The following is a 21928-nucleotide window of genomic DNA, read 5'->3' on the forward strand; positions in this document are numbered from 1 at the left end:
CGTAAAAATAACATAAACTTTTACACAAATTTCATATGGAACCAGAGCAATGACTGGTGGTGACCGAGATGATGATTTTTACATTTAAACGGAAACATTAACCATTTTGAATAACTAATGTGTAATTTGCTAACACCTGAGATACCACCTGTCCGTCCCTGTGAAGCACAAAAGAAAACACTTTCGAGACATGCTAAGAATGTCTGTTCGCAATTTTATTTAACTGTGGCTTCTTTATTATTCTTTTGTAAGTGTAAAGTGGAACTCATGATGACAAGAGCCCCGCCCACATAAACCTCAACAAATTTCTGGTTTTTGGGCAGATCTCATAACACTTTTTGCATACTCACGCTTCAGTCTAAGTCATTTGGATTTGTGGACATTAGTTATGTTCGAGAAGTTTCTGTTTTTGTTAACATATGTATGTAAATAGTTGTAACTTTTAAAGTTCGTTTTATTTGTTGTTTTGCTTTTGTTTTACACATGTTTGCTATGCAATAAACATATTAAATAGTTTCTTTAATTATAAATTTACTTTGTTTAACTATTATTCTCTCTTATTCGTGTTTTCGGTCGGAAAACGTTGAGGTAGCTGCGTTTGCAATTAATTGTTATAAGTAGCTATTCGCTTGTTTATATCCCTGATATAGGCTATTTAAGGTTCTGTTGTGGATAAGAAGAGCTCAAATTGTATTCATTATTATTCAGACAATACATAGATAATTGAAAGAATCAACCGAAAAGGAATAACTAAAGTTTATGTTTATTTTATTTTGTATATATATTTATATAATATTACGATAGATATATTACGCATCAACATATACATAGAAAATATTCAAATCGTTTAAATTAAAATTAAAGCATATAAAAAATCAAACATTAGAAGAATATCAACAATTAAGAGAAACAAAAGTTAAGGCTTGTCTGCTGTGTCTGATGGCTAAAAGGGGTTTTTCCGATCGGGCTACAAATATCATCGGATTGGAGAATATCCTTTTTGACTGCGAATAGTCAAAAGGTAGCAAAAGTAAACTCGAGTTGACTAGATAGTGGATGGTGGTTAGTTATAGTTAACTTTTGACATGGTCTCTGTGCTCGAACGGATCTGCTTTTACCGAACAAAAAGTATTAAAATGGTGCTAAGCTCATATTCAGAACTGTGATTAATGGCAATTAATCTTTTCACAAAACTGATTCATTTAAATCATCATGATACATTATCTGGCAGATACACAATCTTAATAGCCCGATCCAACTGGCAATCGCTTTCGCATGACAAACAAACCTAGGAACAAACCAAATAAAAATTGGGAAAAGTAACTAAAAACAGAAGAAGACATTGAAGAAACTGATCTGAGTTTTAGTTTGTTATCACTTGCTCTTCTTATAACATACGACTAACAACTATCTTTGGGATTCATTCGAACCTTGCTGGCTTTTGTTCTAGTTCGCACTACTCTGGTTTGATTCTTTAGTTTTTTTGTGGCGCTCTTACAGCTCCTCTTGCCCTTCACTAACCCTTCAATCTTTTCCATTCATTCTATAAAAATATATAAACAATGTTTGCCGTCCTTGGAAGGCTAGGGTGGTTCGATTTATCGACGTGCAGGGACTGAAATATTCTTGTGGGAGTTATGTAATTTCTTGACATTTCGTACAATAGTTCTTGTTGTTAATAACAGCTCTTAAGTTCCAAAATATCAAAACTTAATCTGCCTTTGACTGAAAATTTCATTCCAAATTAGTTCCAGTTGTGTTGATACGTTACGTTAAGAATTGCCAAAAAAATACTTAGTTCCTTGTGGATTTTCTAACAAAAAATCCAATCACCCCAATGAAGAGTTAGCCCCACGAAGGTTGGTATTCTGATCTGTGATCTCTGACTGGGCGGTCATATGGGACTGCTTGGATTTGATTTCTTACTGGGACATAGACACCACGTCAAGGCCCGGAAACTTTCCCAGATCTTGGTGTCGTGTCGTTGGATTGGGCATGGGAGAGGGTGTTGGATTCTAGACGGGATGCTAGTGCCTTTAGTGCGGGCCCATCGCCACCGGTTAGTAGAAGGAGCTGCACCAGGCATCGCCCGCCGTGGGGCTTAGCAATCCGACCAGACTGGCACTATGGCCGGTGGATACGGCGCCAGTCGCCACAGACGGAGGCGATGCCGTGGAGCCGCCGGCGGTATGTGTCGAGCTGGGCAAACACTGGAAGCAGTAGTTGGCCCCGTAGTTGTTGTCCCAGAACTGTTGGCCTTTGCACTGGAACCTTACGGCGAACTCCAGCCTCTGGCCCACGTGCAGCGAGTTACCGAACAGCACGAAGGTGAAGATGTCGGAGAAGCCATCGCAAGAGTTCTCCACGTAGTTTGCCTGCAGGTCGGCGTAGCTTCTCCATCCGTCCAGCGAGTACCTTATGTGCACCGACTTGTGAAAGTCCAGATTGCGCACACGCACAGATCCGGATATCGTCTGGTTGATGTTGTCCGTCACGGCAGCGTTCTCCAGGGACACCTGCTTCTCCCGGACCGCATCGAGGAACTTGGGCAGGCCTCCTGGCTGCTGGAACAGAGGCATCAATAGCTTGTCGGACTTGGGCCCCAGCTGAAGTGGCGGCTCCGACTCCAGTATTTCCAGGTCCTCGAACGCCGATTTCGGTATGGTGGGTATCTCGTCCAGGAAGGTCTTTACATCGGCCAGATCCAAGCCAAGGACGTCGGCAAACCTAACGATCTTCTTGCGACCCGGAGTTCCGGGTGGTGTCTTTCCCGTTTTCAGGGAGGAACAACGCCTGATGCGCTGTGGTCTACAATCGTCTTCATCATCTGTGGTATCGACTGTGGTACCCCGACTGGGGGCACCACTCTTTTCCACAGCCTCAGTGGCATCCTGTTTGGCCTGTTCGATTTGGGCCAGGTCCACATCTACGGTGAGATTACTGGCCGACTTGTCTGTTTCATCCACACCACTGTCTGGCGAGAGTTCATCATTCCTGCTTTCCTCTGGTGATCTTTCCAACGTGGTTACCTCGGTGGAAATTGATTCTGTGGCGGATTTGTGGTTGGATTCCACTTGAACTGTATCGTTGGAAATTTCCTCTTGAACCCTTTCATCGGACGCGTCCGTCTGGACTCTGTCGCTAGGAGATTCTCCTTGGACTCCTTCGAATGGAGTTCCTTCTGGAACCCTTTCCTGGGAGCTTTCTTTTTGAACTCTGTCATTAGGTGATTGCTCTTGGCTTCTATCAGCAAAGGCTTCCACTTCTTGTGGAGCGGCGATCACCTTTGGAGCTCTGTTTGTAGTACCAGCTACCTCCAGGACGTCCTTCAGTTCCAGCTCCTCCACCTTCTCGAGATGCCCATTGGTGAGCTTGCCCTCCTCGGGCTTTGTCTGCTCCACTTCCGTCAAACTGTTGCTGTGCTTCTGGAGCTCATTGAGGATCTGTGCCTGCAAGAAGGCCTCGTCCTCCTGCACATCATCCTGGAAAGCTGGCTGCTCCTCCTGCACTCCATTGGCCAGTCCATGCTTTCCGTTTAGTTGTAGGGTATTTACATACTCTTTGTGTTCCGAGGCTGGCAGCGTCTGATCCTGGGCAGCTGCAGCTGTGGATGTGGAAGCGGATGCATCAAAGTACGGACCATCATTGCTGCTACTATGGCTGCTGGCCATTGAAGCGCAGGCATAGCCCGACTCCGCCGTAGAGTTGTGCGGCGTATTCGAGGCAGTTTCGATCAAGCGCAGGTACTCGCACTCGTCCACAGGACTCCCCGGCGACTCCAGCTCGCAGTCGAAGTCGAAGAAGGAGTCGGACTCATGGCGCAGTGGCTGCAGGTCCGTCACCGTCTGCTCCGAGTCGTGCGAGTTGACCCACGTGTTCGTGCTGGTTCCATTTATGATCGGCTCATCCTCCGCGTTGCCCTCGCCCTCCTCGGTTGTCTGCGGAGTGGAACACCCAATTAGTTTTCAATGCATAGACTATAACAAATAACAAAGCCTAATATAACTCATTTTTGATTTTTTCCCCTTTAAGATTACATTTACATTTTTAATTACATTTACCTGTGATCCCAAGGTGCGCAGCTTGGAGGACAGACTCCGTGCGAATGCCTCGGCTCTTCCGCGACATGAGGACATCCCTATGGTGGGTATGATGGAAATGATGCTGCAGGGCGGCCTGCTGTCCGGAGTGCTTGTGTGTGTCAGTGGTATATCGCCGGGATCGTTCATTTACGTCCGATCTGCGGAATATCTGCAAGTATAGAGCCATCGGGATATGTGACGTGAGTGATATATTGAAACGGGATAAACAATTTTTAAGTAAACAAATAAATTCGCACGAAATGTTGTTTTCCATCACTTTCCCTTTCCGCTTGTCGTACCCATATTCCCGTTGGCATTTTAAAACAGCTGGGAAAATGTCATATGCAGTATACATATATGCTTTTATTATCCTCAGAGCATTTTTCATTTCTCTTTCGTTGCCTGTGTCTTTCATTTGATTTAGTTGGTTGTCATTAAATAGACTATTGAAAGAATTTCTCGTTTTAATTTGTTCTGGCTTGCCAACATTTTTTCGCAGAAAATGTTTAATATGAATTGGGGTTGACAAAAATACCATATACGGTTATTATGTCCGTCTTTCAGCTGAAGGAATTGCAAAGGATGTGAAAACACTATTATTTCCAATGAATTTGGTCTTAACGTTTTAATGGATCTGTGAACACTTTAAAGTAATATTTAATAAATATTTAAAAACACATAATGTTTACATGTTAAAAGTCTTTATAGTTTCCGAGACTGGAATAGATGGCTGTCCTTCCATCTTTTAAACTATACTTTCAAAAACTATACAAATGCTTTAAAAGCCCCAAGAACCGAATATTTTCTTATATAAGTCAGGTGATGAAAACCCGTGATAGATTGTCCGATGTATCCAATGTATCAATGAACTGACCAATGAACCGGGTGACCACAACAAATTGTTAACACCTCTCTGTCTTGCTTTTGGCAGATGGCAATGTTATTGTTTTCATTTTGCGGCGGCTGCACGTGCATTACCTTTGATCAGGTGCAAAGCCAAGCCATGCCCACTAAGGGATATGTTCGATGAGAGCGAAAAGGCGTGTTAATTGGGAGAGGAGGTGCCGCCCAATTAAGACATCAGAGCTTTTATTTTCAAAATTAGATGCGCCAATCAAGAGGAGACAAAGTCAATTGGCCTTGAACTTTTCGCGGCATTTCTTTTTGTCTGCTTCGATTTTCCGTCCTTTTTCGTTTTATGTGTTTTACTTTTTATCTTTGGCAGCATGCATAGGAAATTTAATTAAGCAGTAAAATGATTAAAAAAAAAAAAGAATACGAAAACTGACATTTCTTGCCTCGCCAAATGGCGTCGACAAAGTTTTTAAATAAACAAACGATCGTCCGACAATCGATCGATTAAGGAGGTCGAGATGCCAATCTCTTTTAAAATTTCCTTAAGTTTAAATGCAGATCTTTTGTATCTTTAGATGCATACATATATAGTATATGCAGATGCCTCTAGAGATGAGGTGGTGCTACTTATGGCAGATATTTCATGATTCACAGACTTCCCCTGCAACTCAGTACCTTTATTAAACATTTTTCGGCCCACAGATGGGCTGAATACTCTTTTGGCTTTTGGCCAATAGCCTAAATGCGTTTTGGGCGCTAATGACGTTGGGTCAAGAAAGACATTACCAAACCGAAGGCATACATAAAAAATCGTAATCGCTTTGAATTGTTGTCATTTACGTATTTGCAAAATTAAGATACCATTCGGAATATTTGAGATTTCTATAATTAAAACGTAGATTAACTTATGTTCTATTTTAACTGAATAGAATATTCTATAGCCCCATAATAATTGCTAGTGCAGCGTTTATAAATAAAATATATGCACAGCAAAAAGAAATGAAAATAAATAACATGAACACAAAATCTATAAATAAAATCTAAGAAAACCATATGTATTTGGCTTTTATTTTACGGCCAAAGTAACATTTCCGTTTTTTCTTCTAATACATGATATTTTTTTTGGCTTGGCGGATTTACGCCTCGTTTTGACGGTAACTGCGTAACTGAAAATGTTTCTTTTTCTTCAAGTTTTCGACTTAAGTTGATCAGTGCGTAGACTCAAGAGAAACCCATAAAGCCGCTTAATTGAATTAAATTGGGGAAAATGTACGGAATTGATGTTAAAGTGGACACCCCAGCGGCTCACGCAATAAAAAAGTTATTCGAATTATGCTTGATTGGTTCATCGTGGAAGTTTGGAAAACGTAGTCAAGGTGCTGTTGAGGTGCCAATTTTGTACAGAAAGTAAAAGTATTCTCATTAATTATTACTCATATATGAAATTTAAAATGGCATACAAATAATGCATCCTAAAACTATTTTACTTACAAATTTAATGGTTTTTTGCCAACGTTTCTGCAAAATTTAATAAGTATTCGCAACAAGGCAATAAGTTATTATTGCTAATTAGTATTTTACAAAAGCTTTTCACATTGCCGAAAATATGTTAAATTAAATATGTATTATTATACTATCTAGTCAATTTCTATTTTAAATTAATTTGAGCATATATCCTCTATCCTCTACACACATGTCAAAAGTCTTTTGTTTAATATCTAATTTCAAAATACAAATTCAAAAATTTAAACAGTTTGACATTATTTTCATTTTTAAACTATACATAATAGTATAAAAATGTTCTTTATTATTAAACTGGAAATCACTCGAAATAGAAAGATTTGCACTGTTTACAAGCCCTTCAGGTGCTGCGACTATTATTGACAGACAATCTTATCGGCCGCATCTCGCAGTTGCATTTGTCATGTCAATTAGTTAGTCACTGGTCCAGAGATAGATGCGCCATTAGCTAGCTGTTCACACCACTTAAGTAGTTCGATTGGATGTTTCCAGGCCCACCGACTACTAGGCACTATGCCTAGGATTCAATGCCGGTCACCGGCTTATCACCTGAACCACACATGATATTTGCCACTGGGCGATGGGTGGATGAGTGGGTGGCTTGGGTGGTTGGGTGGTGCGGCGAGCGGAACACTTAATCATGCTGCGGCGGCGTCCCGATTATGAGGCGTGATAACGAATTTGCAGTTTTATTTATAGCAATCTGAATTGACCCGCGAGCACCGCGAATGCCGCGCTCACAATTGCACTCTTAGTCGATTTTGCACCTACACTAGACGGCGGTGATATAACCGATCGATCGGTTCACCCCACGAATCTCCGCCTGGTATTATGATAGCTGGGGGTATCGCAAATCCAAAAAGACTTCGAGCCAGTACGACAAAAACCACCGAAAACCACTCGAACTGCACCACGTCTGCAGCGTCACGGTGTCGGGCGTGCACTGACTACCCACCGATCTTTTTGTTGTGTTTTTGGCATTCAGCAAATCCACCCTGATTGATAAGGCAAAATCGGAACGGATCGGATCGGATGGGATGGGATGGGATGCGATGGGATCGCATCGAAATCGAAGCGCAGCGCGGCGAAGCGGAGCGAAATCGCAAATCGCAGCCAAACACTGCCCTCAAGCAGATTGCATTCACCCCGCATCCGCATCCGCCTCCACGGGAATGCAAATCCGAATCTCAATTGGTATCGGTATCTGCATCGGTATCTGTATCTGTAGCTGTATCTGTATCTGTAGCTGTGCCGCTGTATCTGCCATGGCAGTGCATCCTGAAAACCGACTATCGATACTGGCAGACAGTCGCCACTAAAGACAGATGCTCGTGATCAGTGACGTCGCTGTCTCGGTCGGTCTGCCTCCATCTTAATCTTAGCTAACTGCTCTTTGATGTGCCCTTATCCCACAGAGAGTAATTCTAAAAGTAACTTAATTGGTCATGAAACACATTTTAAGGATGAAAGCATTGGTCGCACCTTTGCAAATTGTAACTGAATGCCTATGCCTTTATTATATGTACTAATTTGTTTAAAATTTATATAAGACCCTTCAAAACCCAAATAATGTATTTTACAAAAACGTTAAAATTCCACTGTGCCTCTCAACGCACATCGAGCAGTTCAGTCAACGGATTTCCGTTGCTGCAATAAATTGGTAAGTACTGTAACGTATTGCTTTGGCCATATCTACCGTGTTAGCCGCAGATAAACTATCAGCGTTTCATATTTACTGTCAATTAAGGCCCGTGGGCTCTGGAAAAGCCTCCGAACCCACCCGCTGTGATTGTGGAATTAAATATTCGAGCAAGTGCGAATGCCAGAATTGGCCATTCTATGTGTTCCTAATCAGCGGACGGGTCTTTGCATTTGTTGGCCAAGCATAAGATTAGGCAACTTATTTGTTTTCCTGCGGATTTGGGGTCGGTATACATAGTTTGTAATTCTGATTTGGTAGAACTAAGCCACTTGAGCTGGATTGATGGATGACAGGAGGTGCTGGAGGAGATAAGATTGCCCATCGGATCATTGAACTGTTCTGTCAAAGTCAATATGCTCAGAGAATTAGTCTAAACGGGCAATTAATTAGAAATATGAAGAGCAGTGAGTGATAAGCGAATAATCTTATCTTTACTCGTAAATAATTCTAAATTGTTGGATTACTTTGTATCGAGATGCTTTTAGGAACACAATTAATTTGGCAGTGGCAATTTTAAATAATTACTTTTAAAAACAATAATACTATTTAATTATCCTGTAGGTATCCCATGTATTAAATTATAATTTAAATCAATTGATGTTTGATATTAATATGGCAACAGCTTTAAGAATGCAATATATAATCTTTTATATAATTTGGCAGTTCAAGCTTATAGTAGTAAAAATTGGATTTAAAAATATTGGAAATATTTTCTTCGAATAATACGTATACAAAGCCACTTGAAATGGTCAGCTTTAGAAACTAAGAAATATAATTAGAGAACATTTTCCCGTTGTCATTCAGTGTCGCATATATCATTAGCATAAATTCTATTCCGGCCAATTTTTTTTCAGACCGGCAAGTGCCGCCCGCGCATTTGAAAAGAACCCAGAAGATACGTTTTCCACTCATCAACAAACCACAACAGCTGACTGGCTTCTTTATTTATAAATAAACCGAAATTAATAATATATAATATTAATGGGGAATTAGCTGAAATTTGGACTGGCGCATGTGGCTCGATCCCGGGTATCCGGATTTGGAATACTCGAAACCCAACCAAAAAAAATCGATTTTTATGTCAACTCCACAGCAATCAATATAAAATACAAGTGGATTACACGAGCCTCGTTTGAAGCGCTAATTTGCCTACAGTAATTTTTCCTATCTATCGGATACAAGGCGCGTGTATGAGTGCGTGTGCTCGGATGTGGGTGGTTTCCACACTCATTTTTTTGCTTTTCGGCAGCGCGTGGATTTTTTTATTTATATTTGTATGACATTGCTACCGAAAGAAATGTCAAAAGCAAACAAACCCAAGCACCGTGAAAGGCAAAACGAACTGGAAAAACGCTTGCGCCGTTCTGAAAACTATGTTACAGATACAAAGATACTCGGCGAAGGATACGGATACTTTCGCTTTCCACTGGCTCTCGCTTTCCTTTTTATGGTTATTGTTGGGGAGAATTGCTTGTTTTGATTACTGTGATAACGAGATTCGAATTGTTTTATTTTGATTGAGGCAGACAAGAAAATTTGCTCATAGGTTGTTCCTAGTTATTGATTAGGAAAAAGTAACCATTTTAGGATTTGTTACATAAATGTTTTGAGTATAACAAATTCTTTAGTTTAGAATTTATTATTCAATACAGTTTGCTGGGAAATTATAATATTTTTTCAATATTATATAACGAAGATAATTAACCATGAGCTTATACTTATTTGGCTAAATATTGAAACAAAGTTAATTAATTGAACTCTGTATTCATTTAAGTTTAATTTTGATCTGTATTAATCTATAGAGCTAAAACCGGGTTTTTATCTTAATACTCAAAAAAATGGATTGTAATAGTCTGATACATTTATTGAACTGCCTGAACTTGCACTTCATTGAACTTGTTTTGACTTTTGAGTTTAGCTCGAGTCACTATTAAATCGAGAAAACTCCATATTCACTTCGACATGTGAAGCTTTGACTTTAAGTGGCCAGTCCAATGTCAATGTGTATCTGATGGATATACGCGCAGCCTAATTGCAGCATCACCAATTGTACGTACTTAATTGTGGTACATGAAACCCGCACGCAATGTTTTGTATAAAACACGCACTTAATTAAGTAACTTATGAATAGCGTCGCAATAATTATGATTTACCCACCTGATGTTTTAATATTATTCCAAGGCTTTCCCCTTTTGGCGTTTTGGCCAGCGTTCTACTCGCGCTCGTCGGCGTAGCAATAAAAAGAACTGCTTGTCAAAAGTCGTGGCATAAATATCGCCCACATACACCGATTCTGGGTATATATAGTTACTATATGCGCTGGTGGACCCGTAGGTATTCGCGTGCCCTGCTGTCGTTTATGCCAGAGGAGGTGACCCAATGATGGTGAAAGGTTACCGAAGGATATTCGCCGCCGAGAACTTTCACTTTCCTTTGCCGCACACACACACACTTGCACAGGACGCCAGGGGCGCTAGTTAGATAACACTTGCTTATTTCAGATTTCTCGGATATGTTGTTTGCCTTTAATTTGATTAAATTTTCTATTTTTGGGCGGGTGATATCTTTGTAAATGTCAATTATTTCGAATTATTTTAGCACACCTTTTGGTTTTGGGTTAAAGCTTTGATAAGGATCCGTCGGGGGCTTTTCGGCTTTCACGAAGGCACGCGAAAGTTCTTTGACTTTAATAAAATTTTCACTTTTATATTCGTCGCAGCGTTTTGTTATTTATTTCTGTGATAGCTACTATTATTGTGTTATTAGTATTATTAATAATTGTGTGTATTTTTGCCAGCGCTGAGTGGCAGCCGTGGCAGCAGCGCCCGTTGGAGTGGCAACGTTGGCGACTTGGTCGCAATAAGAGTGTCATTCAAGGGCATTGCAAGGTCGCAGCAGTTGCGTCTTTCGCCCACTGGCAGCTGAGATGCGAGAGCGCCAAGCGACGGCCTCTTTTTTTGGTTCTCCGATACACAGATACAACGATTTTCGAGAATATATTTCGTACTTATTATTTATTTTTTGCAAAACAGAGTGCCGGCGCTTTCGCGTGAAGTGGGGGGGGGGGAGGCTAGTTCACGCAGCGTTTTAATTATTACTATTAAATTTGGCTATACGCGTATCTGACGGATACGAGTTCAGCCCGTGTCCGCGTCTTGTGCCTCCCAAGTCGCCCGTTTGGCCCTCCTGTCGTGTGGCAACTGAGGCGCGTCTCGCTAAAAGTTGCAACTTTTCGGGCCCCACTTTCGCTCTCATTCTCACCGCCGCTTCTCTCGGGAAATCTCCCTCTCGGTGGGTGGCGTCTGGGTGGTTAGATAGCACGGCTCTACAATGTCAACGATTGGAGAGAGGCAAACTCAGGAGAGAGCAAATTTTAAGCACTGGGTGGTGGCCGCCAACATGGAATGAATTTAAAAAAGGTTATATTTAGTATTTAATGAAATATATATAATAATATATATTTATCCAGAAAGAATACCTCTAGCTTCTTTAAGCCCAAGGTAAATTATATTTAATCGCTTTAAAATATCGAAATCATTTTAACCTTTATTGTGGCCTATAAAAAGATAACGTTAGAACAGAAATATATTTTTTATCGAGTATATTACCACTGTGCAGCATTTGTTTGCATTTTGACTACGCTCTTGATTTCTCCCAGTGATATCTCTCCATATTGGCTCTCTTTATCGCTTCACTCAGTCAAGTGTGGAGCCGGCTTTTTTTTTAAATTCCTGTTTTTTGTTTATATTGGCATATCAAAATTGTTTGTCCAATGCTTGTTTTCGTTTCATTGTTTTATTAATTGCTCTTGTTCAATTTTTCGTTTACCTATCTGGGGTTGAGTATTTCACTTACACACTGAAGATAAACTGCGGCACAGATACAAATGTATCTTAGTGCGAATTGTATGTGTTCTCTGTTATTCTTTAAGTGCGTTGACTGTCGGGAGTATTCTACGAGGAGATGCAGAAACTGCAATGCAACCTAAAATGAAATTGCATTTATTTAGGCTGCAGATAAAGATACAAAGATACATTCTCTTTGCCGCGAATCTGTTAGCCTCTCTTTGCGTTTTCCTCTTGTCCTGAAGAGAAATCAGTGTGCTACTTTCATCTGTAGGTCAGCGGCAACTTTCGCTTTCACTTCAGTGCGACGGCGCTCTCAGCAAAAGCAATTTCCACGCTAAGTGAGCCACGTGCCAGCCCCCCGCCTATCCCCGGAAAATATATCCCGCAGAATCTGATGTTGAAAGAATGGGAGCTACCTATTATTCGGTATAAATCAGTGTTTTTATCACATGACATTTAATTAACTGTAATTTAATTTTGAAATTCGGGTGTGTTAATCAAAAACTACATGAAGTCATTTTTTATTTTTCTTGTCAAGAGTATCACTTAAAAATAAAATGTATTTCATTTAAGAATGGGGTTTGCCATGATTAGGTATGTGGTTTAGTTTTAAAATAGCTTTTTTTGTAAGTGCACTAAGTCGGATATATCACGAAAAAAATTATTAAATATTAAATAAGCTTTAGCGAATACTGCGTGAACATTTAATAGATAAGCTGAAAACTTTGAATGCTATAGATTATCCCTTTTTTTAAGGCCTTAAGATAATTAATAGAACTGTCTATGGGGCGTTCTGTATGTGCTACAAGGTGTTTTTGGTATACCGATAGAAATTGGCAATAAATCCATTAAAACACAAAAAAATCAAAATATTTTTCAAAAGTGTGGGCGCGGTATTTTTGGGTTTTGTCAAATCGATAGAAATTTAATAATATTAAAAAATATCGTAACATTTTTAAAAAGTGTGGGCGTTATAGTGGGGGCGTGGCAACATTTATAGTTCCTGAAATCTGTGCGTTTATACGGACGGACATAAAAAACGACATGAACAGATCGACTATGCTATTGATCCTAATAAAGAATGATTTCAACGAATCTAGTATACTACCTTTTATACTACGATTAACGAGTATAGAAATGCTTGTAGTATTTCCATCCAGAATTCCCTAATTCTAAGGATACATAGCGCTGCCATCCCTTTTTCAAGGATGTTGGGAGCTGCCATCCTGACTGTTGGGGATGAGTACTCAACTCTAATCGATAAATCAGCATTGGCAGATATCTAAAAAGCGGAGACACACACCTTAAAACCAAGTTTCGCCGCACTCCGCATAGGTGGCGCATGCCTCTCTGCCAAAATATATTAAAAACTCTTAATTTCTAAATTACCTTTAATGTTTTCTCTACATACTTTACAAAAAGTGTATTATTAAATTTAACAATGAAGTGATACTGGCACATATTTTGTATTTTTTCTACATTCGCGTCTACGTCAAAATGAATAGCTTTACCGTTTGAAAGCGTCGCCATTCCTGTGCAGCTTTTATCGCATCCCTGGTCGATAGCTGCAATCAGCTGTGCGCTACCATCGCCAAATTTACAGTTGTGTACGTTCTGCTTGACGAATCGGAGTCGCTATAAAATGTAAAAAAATACCCGGATGTTATATATTCGCACAAATCGGCGGGAAGACAGCCTTCAAGACGTCGTGCTGTGCGCATTTTCGGGTTTGCTTCGGACGCGGATTGTCGATAAGCAGGAATCCAATTAGAATGTCAGCCAGCGCAGTGATTCACTCCCTCGCTCAGCGACGGCGCTCTCTTTCTCTTCCCCTCTCCAACGAACCAAAGAACTCGAAACTCCCGCTTTCCCAACAACAACTACAACAGCAGCAGCATGGACACCACGAACAACAACAACGCCCATCTGTGAGTTAACCGTTTGTTATGGGTTGCTAGTGAAGCATGACAGCTGATTGCACTTGCAAAAAAAGAGCGCATTAATAGCTCTTGACCTACTAAACTTTGCGCATTGCGTGAGGCTTATAAATTAGTTGCACTAGTGTAATGCTACAATCTGCCACATATTGTAAAATAAATAATGAAGTACTAAGTCATGGCACATCAATATGTTGAGCACATCAATGTTTTAGCAATAACGTATTTTTCAGTCGCCTTTGTAATCAAATGGTTGTTATAAACTTTCTTCTATTCAAAACCGTACGCTAATCTATTACTGCGGAAATTTAATAAAAATCACTAGCTTAAAAAGGAGCGTAAATTATCTGGGTTGGAAATCTAAAGTATTTTGGTAATTCGAAAGCTGGATTCTTTTAAAGACTTTTCCCCACCATTTAGTTTCTTCCCCAAGTATTAAAAATATAAAGATTTTAATTGGTCTCCATAACATTGCTGCCATTTTAAAATTAAAAAATTTTTGTAAATATAAACATCAGAAAATCAAGAGCTTTATGAGAAACGTGTAAACTTAATGCTGTGCCAAAACTTGATTTTGTTCTTGAGTTCAAGAATACAGAGCTTATGTACCAAACTATCAAGCTCCAGTTCTAGTTCTAGTTTGACCGTTGATAGAGGTGCAGTTGCAAGACAACTTACGTTTCTCTCATTATTATTATTCAAGAAGAAAATGTATGACATATAACTGTTACAAACACTGTTTAAATTAATATTTGTAGAATGCTATGTGGTTTCATTTCGAACACGAATTTTAGAATGGACTTTAGATCTTTTCTATTATGTGGAATCCCCCATTTTTTGGTACTTTGATAGGGTTATATTTATTTTGCTATGTTTGTTGAGAAAGATAAGAAAGTTCCGCAAATAACTCTACTACCACATAAAGTTATTATCAGCAGGTTATACGTTACACGATCCAAACACTTTTTTTTTATATATATTTTCATAAATTAAAGTGACCCATGATTTAAAGTATTACTCTGATTTAAATTTAAGTGCAGACAAAAATAGTACAAACTTCGTCGACATTCTGACAAAAATGAAAATACTTGCTAACTTGATCCTCGCACTTCCTCTGGGAAGCAACAGTCCGTGTCCATATCCATTGAAGCTGTTAAAAAACCATCGTTTGAAGATCCGCCCAGCGACTGTGAGAAATGAGTGTTTGAACCAATGTGGATTGTTTTAAGATTGAATATTGCAGATCGGCACGGTTGTGACATTGATAACAGCAATTGTTGTTGCTGTATTTAACAATAATGCCGCTTACATGTTGTCGAAAAATGAGAAGCTGGTTATCGCATCCTTGATTTACATGCTGATTGTTAATTTACTAATTTTTTGCAAGCCGGCAAGCATTCTGGTTTTAATGACTTTGTATGCAGCAGCCCAAGTGCTAACCCTTCCATATTGGTAAGACCGATCTATTTGTATACAAATCATTTTGAAATCATACTCGTCCGTAGTGTCCTGCTCATCCTTAACATCCGCCGGATGATCGATGGCCAGCTCGAGAGGCAGGAGTGTGCTATGGCCGCCCTGGGGCTTGTTCCAGACATAATAGGCCTAAGTCTCTTTATAGTCTCCATGTGCCTGGGTGGAGGATTCGGAAGCTCCGAAGGAAGTAGCAGTGGAAGTAGCAGTGGAGGTAGCAGTGGGGGTAGCAGCAGTGGCTGTAGCACCGGTACTGGTGGCAGGTAGCCTTACTTCTGTGATGTACCTAAATTATATGTATATCCCATCTTTGGCCCACAAATAATAATAATCTACATAAGAAGTAAAGGGATAATTTTAATTATTTGGGTCAGGCAGAGTAAGCCATATAGAATATGGCTCTTGCAATAAGTTTCTTTGCTTTTGAACTTTGCTTAAAACTTTTATCACGTTTATTTCCTTTAGATGCTTATTGAGGATGAGGTTCACGGTGTAATCGAACTGTCGAGCCATATCCAAGAGATCGTCGAGCATCCACTCTTCCAGCGCCTCAAACATGTCCACCAGTTGGGTCTCCTTCCGTGGGCCATCGATAAGAAGGCCGATCACAAGCGATACGATCATTGCCTTGGGTAAGAAACACAAGAAGTAATATTGATTTATAAGTAAACTTTGTTTTTTTTTTTTTAATCTTAGAGCCTACAAAAGCGCGCAGGATCACCTTAGGGCCATCGAACGTAATTCGCATTACGAGCCAAAGCTTCCGGATTGGTGTCGTCAGGCGGTGGAGATAGCCGCTCTCCTTCACGACATTGGTCACGGACCAATGTCACATGCCTGGGAGTTGGTGACCCACCATGAATTTGATGTAAGTTATCTGTACTGGCACCCCTAGCAATTCCTGAGGTGGTCAACTGATATTCCTGTTTCTATTATAGCACGAGGAAAACGCAATGGCCTGTGTGGATAAAATTTTTAAGGATGCCCTCAATCAGGAGCTAGTCTCCTTGAGAGATGATGGTGGCGGGCGAGGTGTTCAATTGATAAAGGCTTTGATATTGGGATCCAGTGAGAATCTGCCGTTCCCCATGCTGGGACATACCTACATCTTTGATATTGTGCATAATCGTCGCTGCGGATTGGATGTGGATAAATGGGATTATCTGCGGCGTGATAACAAGCGCCTGAAAATACTCAGCTCTGCGGAAATGGACTTTGATGATGTATTTCTTCAGGCTCGCATATCACCTGATGGTCAACGCATAGAGTATCGTTATGCTGACTATCATCGGGTATATCGCTTGTTCGAGGCGCGATCGCTGCTCCACGTAAAGGCCTATCAATATCCGCTAACTTGTGCCATGGATGTTATTTTTGTCAGTGTAGTACAACGTATTGCTCCAGAACTACTAAGTATTCGCTCAAAGGATCCAAAGTGGCTGGAATTGACCGACGAGTATGTTTTAAATGTCATTGAAAAGGATCCTATATCGAGATATGTAAAAGAACCTCATCGACTCGTAGAAGTCCCCAGCAACGACTGTTCCGGATCGGACATCATACGGGTGAACAGGGTCATACCTGGACCTTGGGAGCTTATAAAATCCGCAAGGGAGTTAGCTTTCTTTGGCAATAAGCGGTATACATATGTTTACTCCGATAACTATAGATCACGAGTTAATTATTTTTATTTCCAGCAAGAAGCGTCCAATTACCCGATGTGTAAGCCCGACGATAGTCAACAAGTGCTTTAAGTTAGAGTAGAAACATCCACCAGAGAATAGTTCATGTTAAGTCAACAAACAAACGTATGTTATTGTTTCCATTCGCTTCGTTTTCTTATATTTAATAAACTATATTTCATAAAAAGATGTACAAATACTCCAACGGTTGCGTTCGTAGTGCGGCCATTCTTATTGCCATTTACATTTTGTTATCCAGCATAGTCGTTGAGTTTTTTTTAGTTATTTAATGTTCTTTATTTTTATTTTTCGTTTCCATTTATAGTTAAAACTGTGAAATCAGTGGAAAGACAATATGTTCTTAAAATATTCATTTATTAGTTTATACAGTGTTTATCATAATCGACTTAAAACTAAAATACTAAACCAAAAATTTCAACAGTTCACTTGAAGACATCACAATTCAAACTCAGGTCTTTATAACATAAGGTACTTACTAATCTATATAAATATAAGATGCATTTGTCATATTTTTGATAACCGCTTTGAAATATACACAAGAGAAAACAATAATGGGGAACTTAGCTGACTACAGGTTTCGAGTACGATTTTGTTTATCATATTTGTTCCTACAATTTGTTCGTGATTTGTGAAGAGTACAGTTCAATTGCCAATCAGGCCGGGCAGATGTGCTGAGTCTGTTATAATCCGCTGTGGTAAGTGGGCAGCCAGATATTGTTTGTGGAGTCTCTGGCGGCAAAATTGATAGAACTCAATCTCGTTCGTAAAGTTCCGACGCACTATGTCCTTCACATGCTCGCTGACCGGCGGCTTGAAGTTGTTCTTGTTGATCTTCGTCAAGTACTCTGCGCTGGCTAAAATGGGAATTTTAAACAAATACATGAGTCAGGAATTGTGTACCATTAAGATGGTTGTAGCTCAGTTTTGCCAAGTTCACAGAACGATATCAATTGTAAGTGTGATACAACATTGTATACGTAGAGCACAAGTGGCTTTATAACTTAATACTTTGTACTACATTGAAGTGTAAAATGAAAACAAAAGCATTGAACAAATATTTTTAGATTCGACTTCAATGTAGGTGACGCTGAGCTTCATTACTATCAACTTACTTGCATAAATATCTCGAACGCCCTCAAAGAACCGTGGTACATATTTTTCAAGTACTGAGAGCGTGGTGTTCAGATCCTCCAGCACTCCAACCACCGCGTACTGTTGTTCTACGGCAAACTTGGCTCGTTCCAGGGCACCCACTGTGTTGAAGGGTCTAGAAATTTAAGCACATAAATATGTTTAGAAATCTCTTCTCATATTAGAATATTATTAATTTAAGGAAAATGTTAAAAAAACGTACGTGCATTCGTAGTCGTGACCGCAGAAGAATAAGCTCTGCCTGCGATGATCGCCGATTCCCTCCACGGTAACTCCTTGAGTATAGGTGCACTCCTGATCGCCATTAAGGACACACGTTTCGAAATCCTTTTTAAGCCAAGCGGGATGTGGCAATGGTAGATCCGGGAAAGCTGCTTTGCGCTCTACGAAGTACCACGGAGCTCTCACGTAGTAGAACCAACTGATCACTCGCTCTACGGGATCGCGGACCACATTTAGGTAAATTGGTCTGGGCAGGTTGAATTTGGTGAAGTTGGTGAAGCACACATGCTTGATGAAGACCGAGGGTTCCGGAAGTTCACTAATCACCTCGGCCATTTCCTGCTGCTGATCCTCCGCCAAGCGGATTGTTTCCACTTTCTGGACTGCATCGCGGTGGAACTGAAAATTATTGCGCTCGGAAAGTCGACGAAGGAGCTCCATAAACGTCTGACTTCCAACTTTGGGAACCCTATTGAAAAATACCAATTCCATTTGTGCCTTGCGTGTATTGTTCAGATCCCGCACGTTAAGAGAGGACATCTGATTAGGGGTAAAGAAAGTTATTAGAAATAATATCAAGGTAAATAGGGTTCAATTTAAGTGTATCATCAAATTTACCTTCAAATCCTTGGTGTTTGATATGCATTTGGGGCAATGGAAAACTATTCGGGACAAATGAGGTAAAATAGGAATAAATAAGGCAAACTTTTTGTACGACCCTATACGAATAAAAGAGCTCAATTCAAAAAGAACAGTTCCTAAGGATTGGTTTATTCTTGTTTATAAAAACGCACTTCTTACTTAACTAAGTTCAGTTTATTTATTTGGTGTATTGTGATCAAGACCATTTAGTGAAGATTGTTCTCGAGTTGAAGGGCCAAATATTGCTTGTACAAACGCTGCTTGCAGAAGTAGTAGAACTCATATTCGTTGGTAAAGTTTCGTCTTACCATCTCCCTGACATCCGCATCTATGTGGGGCTTGCGATTATTTCGATTCCGATTTCGGATGCTTTTGCTGTGCACTGAAAGAGATAATTCCATGACTCTCGATGCTTTCTCGATGATACCTGAACACTTTCGAGTCAAGCCCCTGAGATTACCTACACTTATATAGAAATCGAGCGTGATTGAAGAATCGGGGAACGTATTTCTCCAGCACAGTAAGGGTTATATTTCTCTCTTCCCAAGTACCCACCACGGAGTACTCCTTCTCCACTCTACGTTTTGCTACTTGCGTAGCATGGTGGGAATTAAAGGGTCTACAGAGGGGTATACTTTAAGGATTATTCAACGAGGTCTCAGGGTACTCACAGACAATCGGCCGCATTGCCGCAAAAGTAAAGGGTCTGTCTTTTAAAGTCTTGAATATAATCTGCCACTGCATGCTGCACAAAGAGACACTCAGGACTTCTATTTCTCACACACTCATTGAAACTCAGTTGGTACCACTCGTCGGGTCGCTCCCGACGACCAGGATACATGCGCCTATATATAGCTCTCTTCACCCGAGACCTTCGCTTATAGAAATCTGTAATCATCCGGTCTATCGGATCCTTGACCAGCGAAATATAGATGGGTTTCTTGAATCCGAAGCTAGCAAAGTCCAACCAATTGGAGTGCGCCATATAGATCGATCCTTTCTCCAGTTCGATGGTCCACTCCGCTTCGGTTAGTTCCTCCTTTTCGGTTCGAGTTCTATTCATCGTCCTGACAGGTCCGTTAAGAACCACATTTATGTCATTCATGGCGGCCAATTGCCTGAAAAGTGGGACCATTTGCTCGCTGTCTACTCGGGTTGGTCGATTGAAGATCACAGTTTCCGAACCCGCGAATCGAGTATTGTTCAGATGCATGGGGTTCACCCGTCCGAGCTGGGAAGTTCAGGGGTTTTGCATTAAATGCATTCAATGTCCAAGACAAAACACAAATGATTGATATGAAGAACGGAGTGTAAATGGTGTAACTAACTAAGATACAGTATTTTCCCAGGCGCAAATAATACCCAAAAGTGTTCAAGTAGTCCCTGAAACATTTTTAAACCTTTCGTAATGAAACCTACACTCAAAGATATTCCTGACTCCCTTGAAGAACCGCGGTATGTAAGCTTCGAATACCGTCAGAGTTATGTTAGTCTCCTCCCAAGTTCCTACAACTGCATAATCGCGCTCCACGTTCAATTTGGCAAGTTGAATGGCGCGTTGAGAGTCGAAGGGTCTGAAAAGTACTCTCCACATCACCATTCCGAGACAAAAACAATAATATCGAAATCAACTTACAGACACTCCCTGCTGTGACCGCAGAAGAACAGGGTTTGTCTTTTATAATTACCCTCCGGATCTTTAATGCTTCCAGGCACGTACTGACACTCGGGGTCACCACTACGAACACAATCGTTGTAGCTTTTTTTGAACCACTTCTCCGACTTAATTGTTGCGTTGGGAAATCGTCGATGGTGGATGGCATTGCGATATCCACTACGAACGTAGTAATACCAACTGATCATCCGCTCCACAGGATCGCGAACCAAGTTAATGTAGATGGGTCTTGGTAGCTGATATCTGCGGAAATCCAACCAATTGCAATGCTCTATGTATATGGTCCCTGGCTCCAGTTCGGTCACCCAAATAGCCTGTATCATTTGCTCTTTAGGAGAACGGGTGCGGGACTTAATATCCATTGGTCCTTTGGTAACCACTGTCATGTTATTGTAGGGAGCCATGGTTTGGGTGAGTTCCATTAGAGCTTCACTTCCAACTTTGGCTCCACGATTAAAGAAGATCACCTCCAGCCTGGAGTGCCGAGTGTTGTTCAGCTTTTTACTGCTTAGCGAAGCAAGCTGCGATTTGTATAGATGGGATTGGTCTTAGGGTTTCACAAGTAATGCCTAAATGGTTTCTACATGTTAGTAACATTACTATTGAGTACTTTATTAACGAGCTACAGAAAAACTATGTCAAAATCTAAAGTTCAGTCTACGAATTCAGGAAAAATTCAGTCGTTCCAATTCAGTTCGCTTAAGGGCTATATACTGCATATAAAGACGCTGTTTGCAGAAGTAGTAAAAGTCGTACTCATGGGTGAAATTCCGCCTGACCATGGCCCTGACATCTGCATCAACGTGAGGCTTTCTGTTATTGCGATTGCGATTCTGTAGAGACTTTTGGTACACTGGAAAGGAAATTCTTAAAATGGTAGGCCTGAGTTGTCTTTGATTGGAGTCTTACAGTTAAAGATCATTTTAGCTCTAGCGAAATAACGGGGTATATAGTGCTCCAAAACGGTTAGAGTTATATTGGTCTCTTCCCAAGTCCCCACCACTGCGTATTCCGTTTCGACCCTACGTTTGGCTATCTGAACAGCCAGGGGAGAATTGAAAGGTCTGGAAAAGCGTTAGGATTAGGAGGACGACTCTTGAAAAAGTGAAAAATTGA

The 21928-nt window shown here is 40.5% G+C and overlaps 3 protein-coding genes and 1 non-coding gene across 12 annotated transcripts in view, besides 1 other annotated feature; 1 reads left to right on the plus strand and 3 right to left on the minus strand.

Moving 5' to 3' along the window:
• Positions 1-201: 201 nt before the first annotated feature.
• On the minus strand, positions 202-11604 carry Gbs-76A (Glycogen binding subunit 76A). Of its 4 annotated transcripts, none has more exons than NM_001300189.1 (3): positions 10318-11604; positions 4062-4251; positions 202-3938 (listed from the first exon to the last, which is right to left on the minus strand). In NM_001300189.1, the coding sequence occupies exons 2-3, from the start codon at positions 4227-4229 to the stop codon at positions 2061-2063; spliced, it is 2046 nt and encodes a 681-aa protein (NP_001287118.1). In that variant the 5' UTR covers positions 4230-4251; positions 10318-11604; the 3' UTR covers positions 202-2060. The 4 variants fall into 4 exon arrangements, with proteins under 4 accessions (NP_001287118.1, NP_001262044.1, NP_001262043.1 ...); NM_001275115.1 differs by having other exon boundaries at positions 766-3938; positions 10318-11362; NM_001275114.1 differs by having other exon boundaries at positions 766-3938; positions 10318-10510.
• Positions 11605-12820: 1216 nt separating this feature from the next.
• Positions 12821-13091: a mobile genetic element.
• Positions 13092-13401: 310 nt separating this feature from the next.
• Positions 13402-17668, plus strand: fal (falten). 3 transcript variants are annotated; one of them, NM_080528.3, is made up of 8 exons: positions 13605-13936; positions 14981-15134; positions 15189-15397; positions 15451-15681; positions 15884-16050; positions 16115-16286; positions 16357-17057; positions 17116-17668. In NM_080528.3, the coding sequence occupies exons 5-8, from the start codon at positions 15884-15886 to the stop codon at positions 17180-17182; spliced, it is 1107 nt and encodes a 368-aa protein (NP_536789.3). In that variant the 5' UTR covers positions 13605-13936; positions 14981-15134; positions 15189-15397; positions 15451-15681; the 3' UTR covers positions 17183-17668. The 3 variants fall into 3 exon arrangements, with proteins under 3 accessions (NP_001303382.1, NP_536789.3, NP_001137974.1); NM_001316453.1 differs by lacking the exons at positions 14981-15134; positions 15189-15397; positions 15451-15681 and having other exon boundaries at positions 13402-13936; NM_001144502.2 differs by lacking the exons at positions 14981-15134; positions 15189-15397; positions 15451-15681.
• asRNA:CR46048 (antisense RNA:CR46048) lies at positions 13565-14036 on the minus strand. The gene has a single exon (NR_133278.1).
• Positions 17461-21928, minus strand: part of pip (pipe) — a 38987-nt gene continuing 34519 nt past the window's right edge. The window contains exons 4-6 of one of the 4 annotated variants that reach the window (NM_079434.3): positions 18476-19035; positions 18234-18388; positions 17461-17975 (exon numbers count right to left, since the gene is read on the minus strand). In NM_079434.3, coding sequence (NP_524158.2) covers positions 17764-17975; positions 18234-18388; positions 18476-19035 — 927 coding nt within the window. In that variant the 3' untranslated portion in view covers positions 17461-17763. The other 3 variants (NM_176351.4, NM_176352.2, NM_176353.2) reach the window with 3 other exon arrangements.

The sequence above is a fragment of the Drosophila melanogaster genome, chromosome 3L (assembly GCF_000001215.4).
Source record: "Drosophila melanogaster chromosome 3L".
NCBI lineage: Eukaryota > Metazoa > Arthropoda > Insecta > Diptera > Drosophilidae > Drosophila > Drosophila melanogaster.

Bases quoted from the DNA above. Each gene is read 5' to 3' on its own strand.
- Gbs-76A (NM_001300189.1), bottom strand. From the start codon at position 4,229: ATGAACGATCCCGGCGATATACCACTGACACACACAAGCACTCCGGAC. The intron at 3,939-4,061 runs GTAAATGTAATT...TCCACTCCGCAG, and splicing joins TGCGCACCTTGGGATCACAG to ACAACCGAGGAGGGCGAGGG.
- fal (NM_001316453.1), top strand. From the start codon at position 15,884: ATGCTTATTGAGGATGAGGTTCACGGTGTAATCGAACTGTCGAGCCAT. The intron at 16,287-16,356 runs GTAAGTTATCTG...TTTCTATTATAG, and splicing joins TGACCCACCATGAATTTGAT to CACGAGGAAAACGCAATGGC. The intron at 17,058-17,115 runs GTATACATATGT...TTTTATTTCCAG, and splicing joins GCTTTCTTTGGCAATAAGCG to CAAGAAGCGTCCAATTACCC.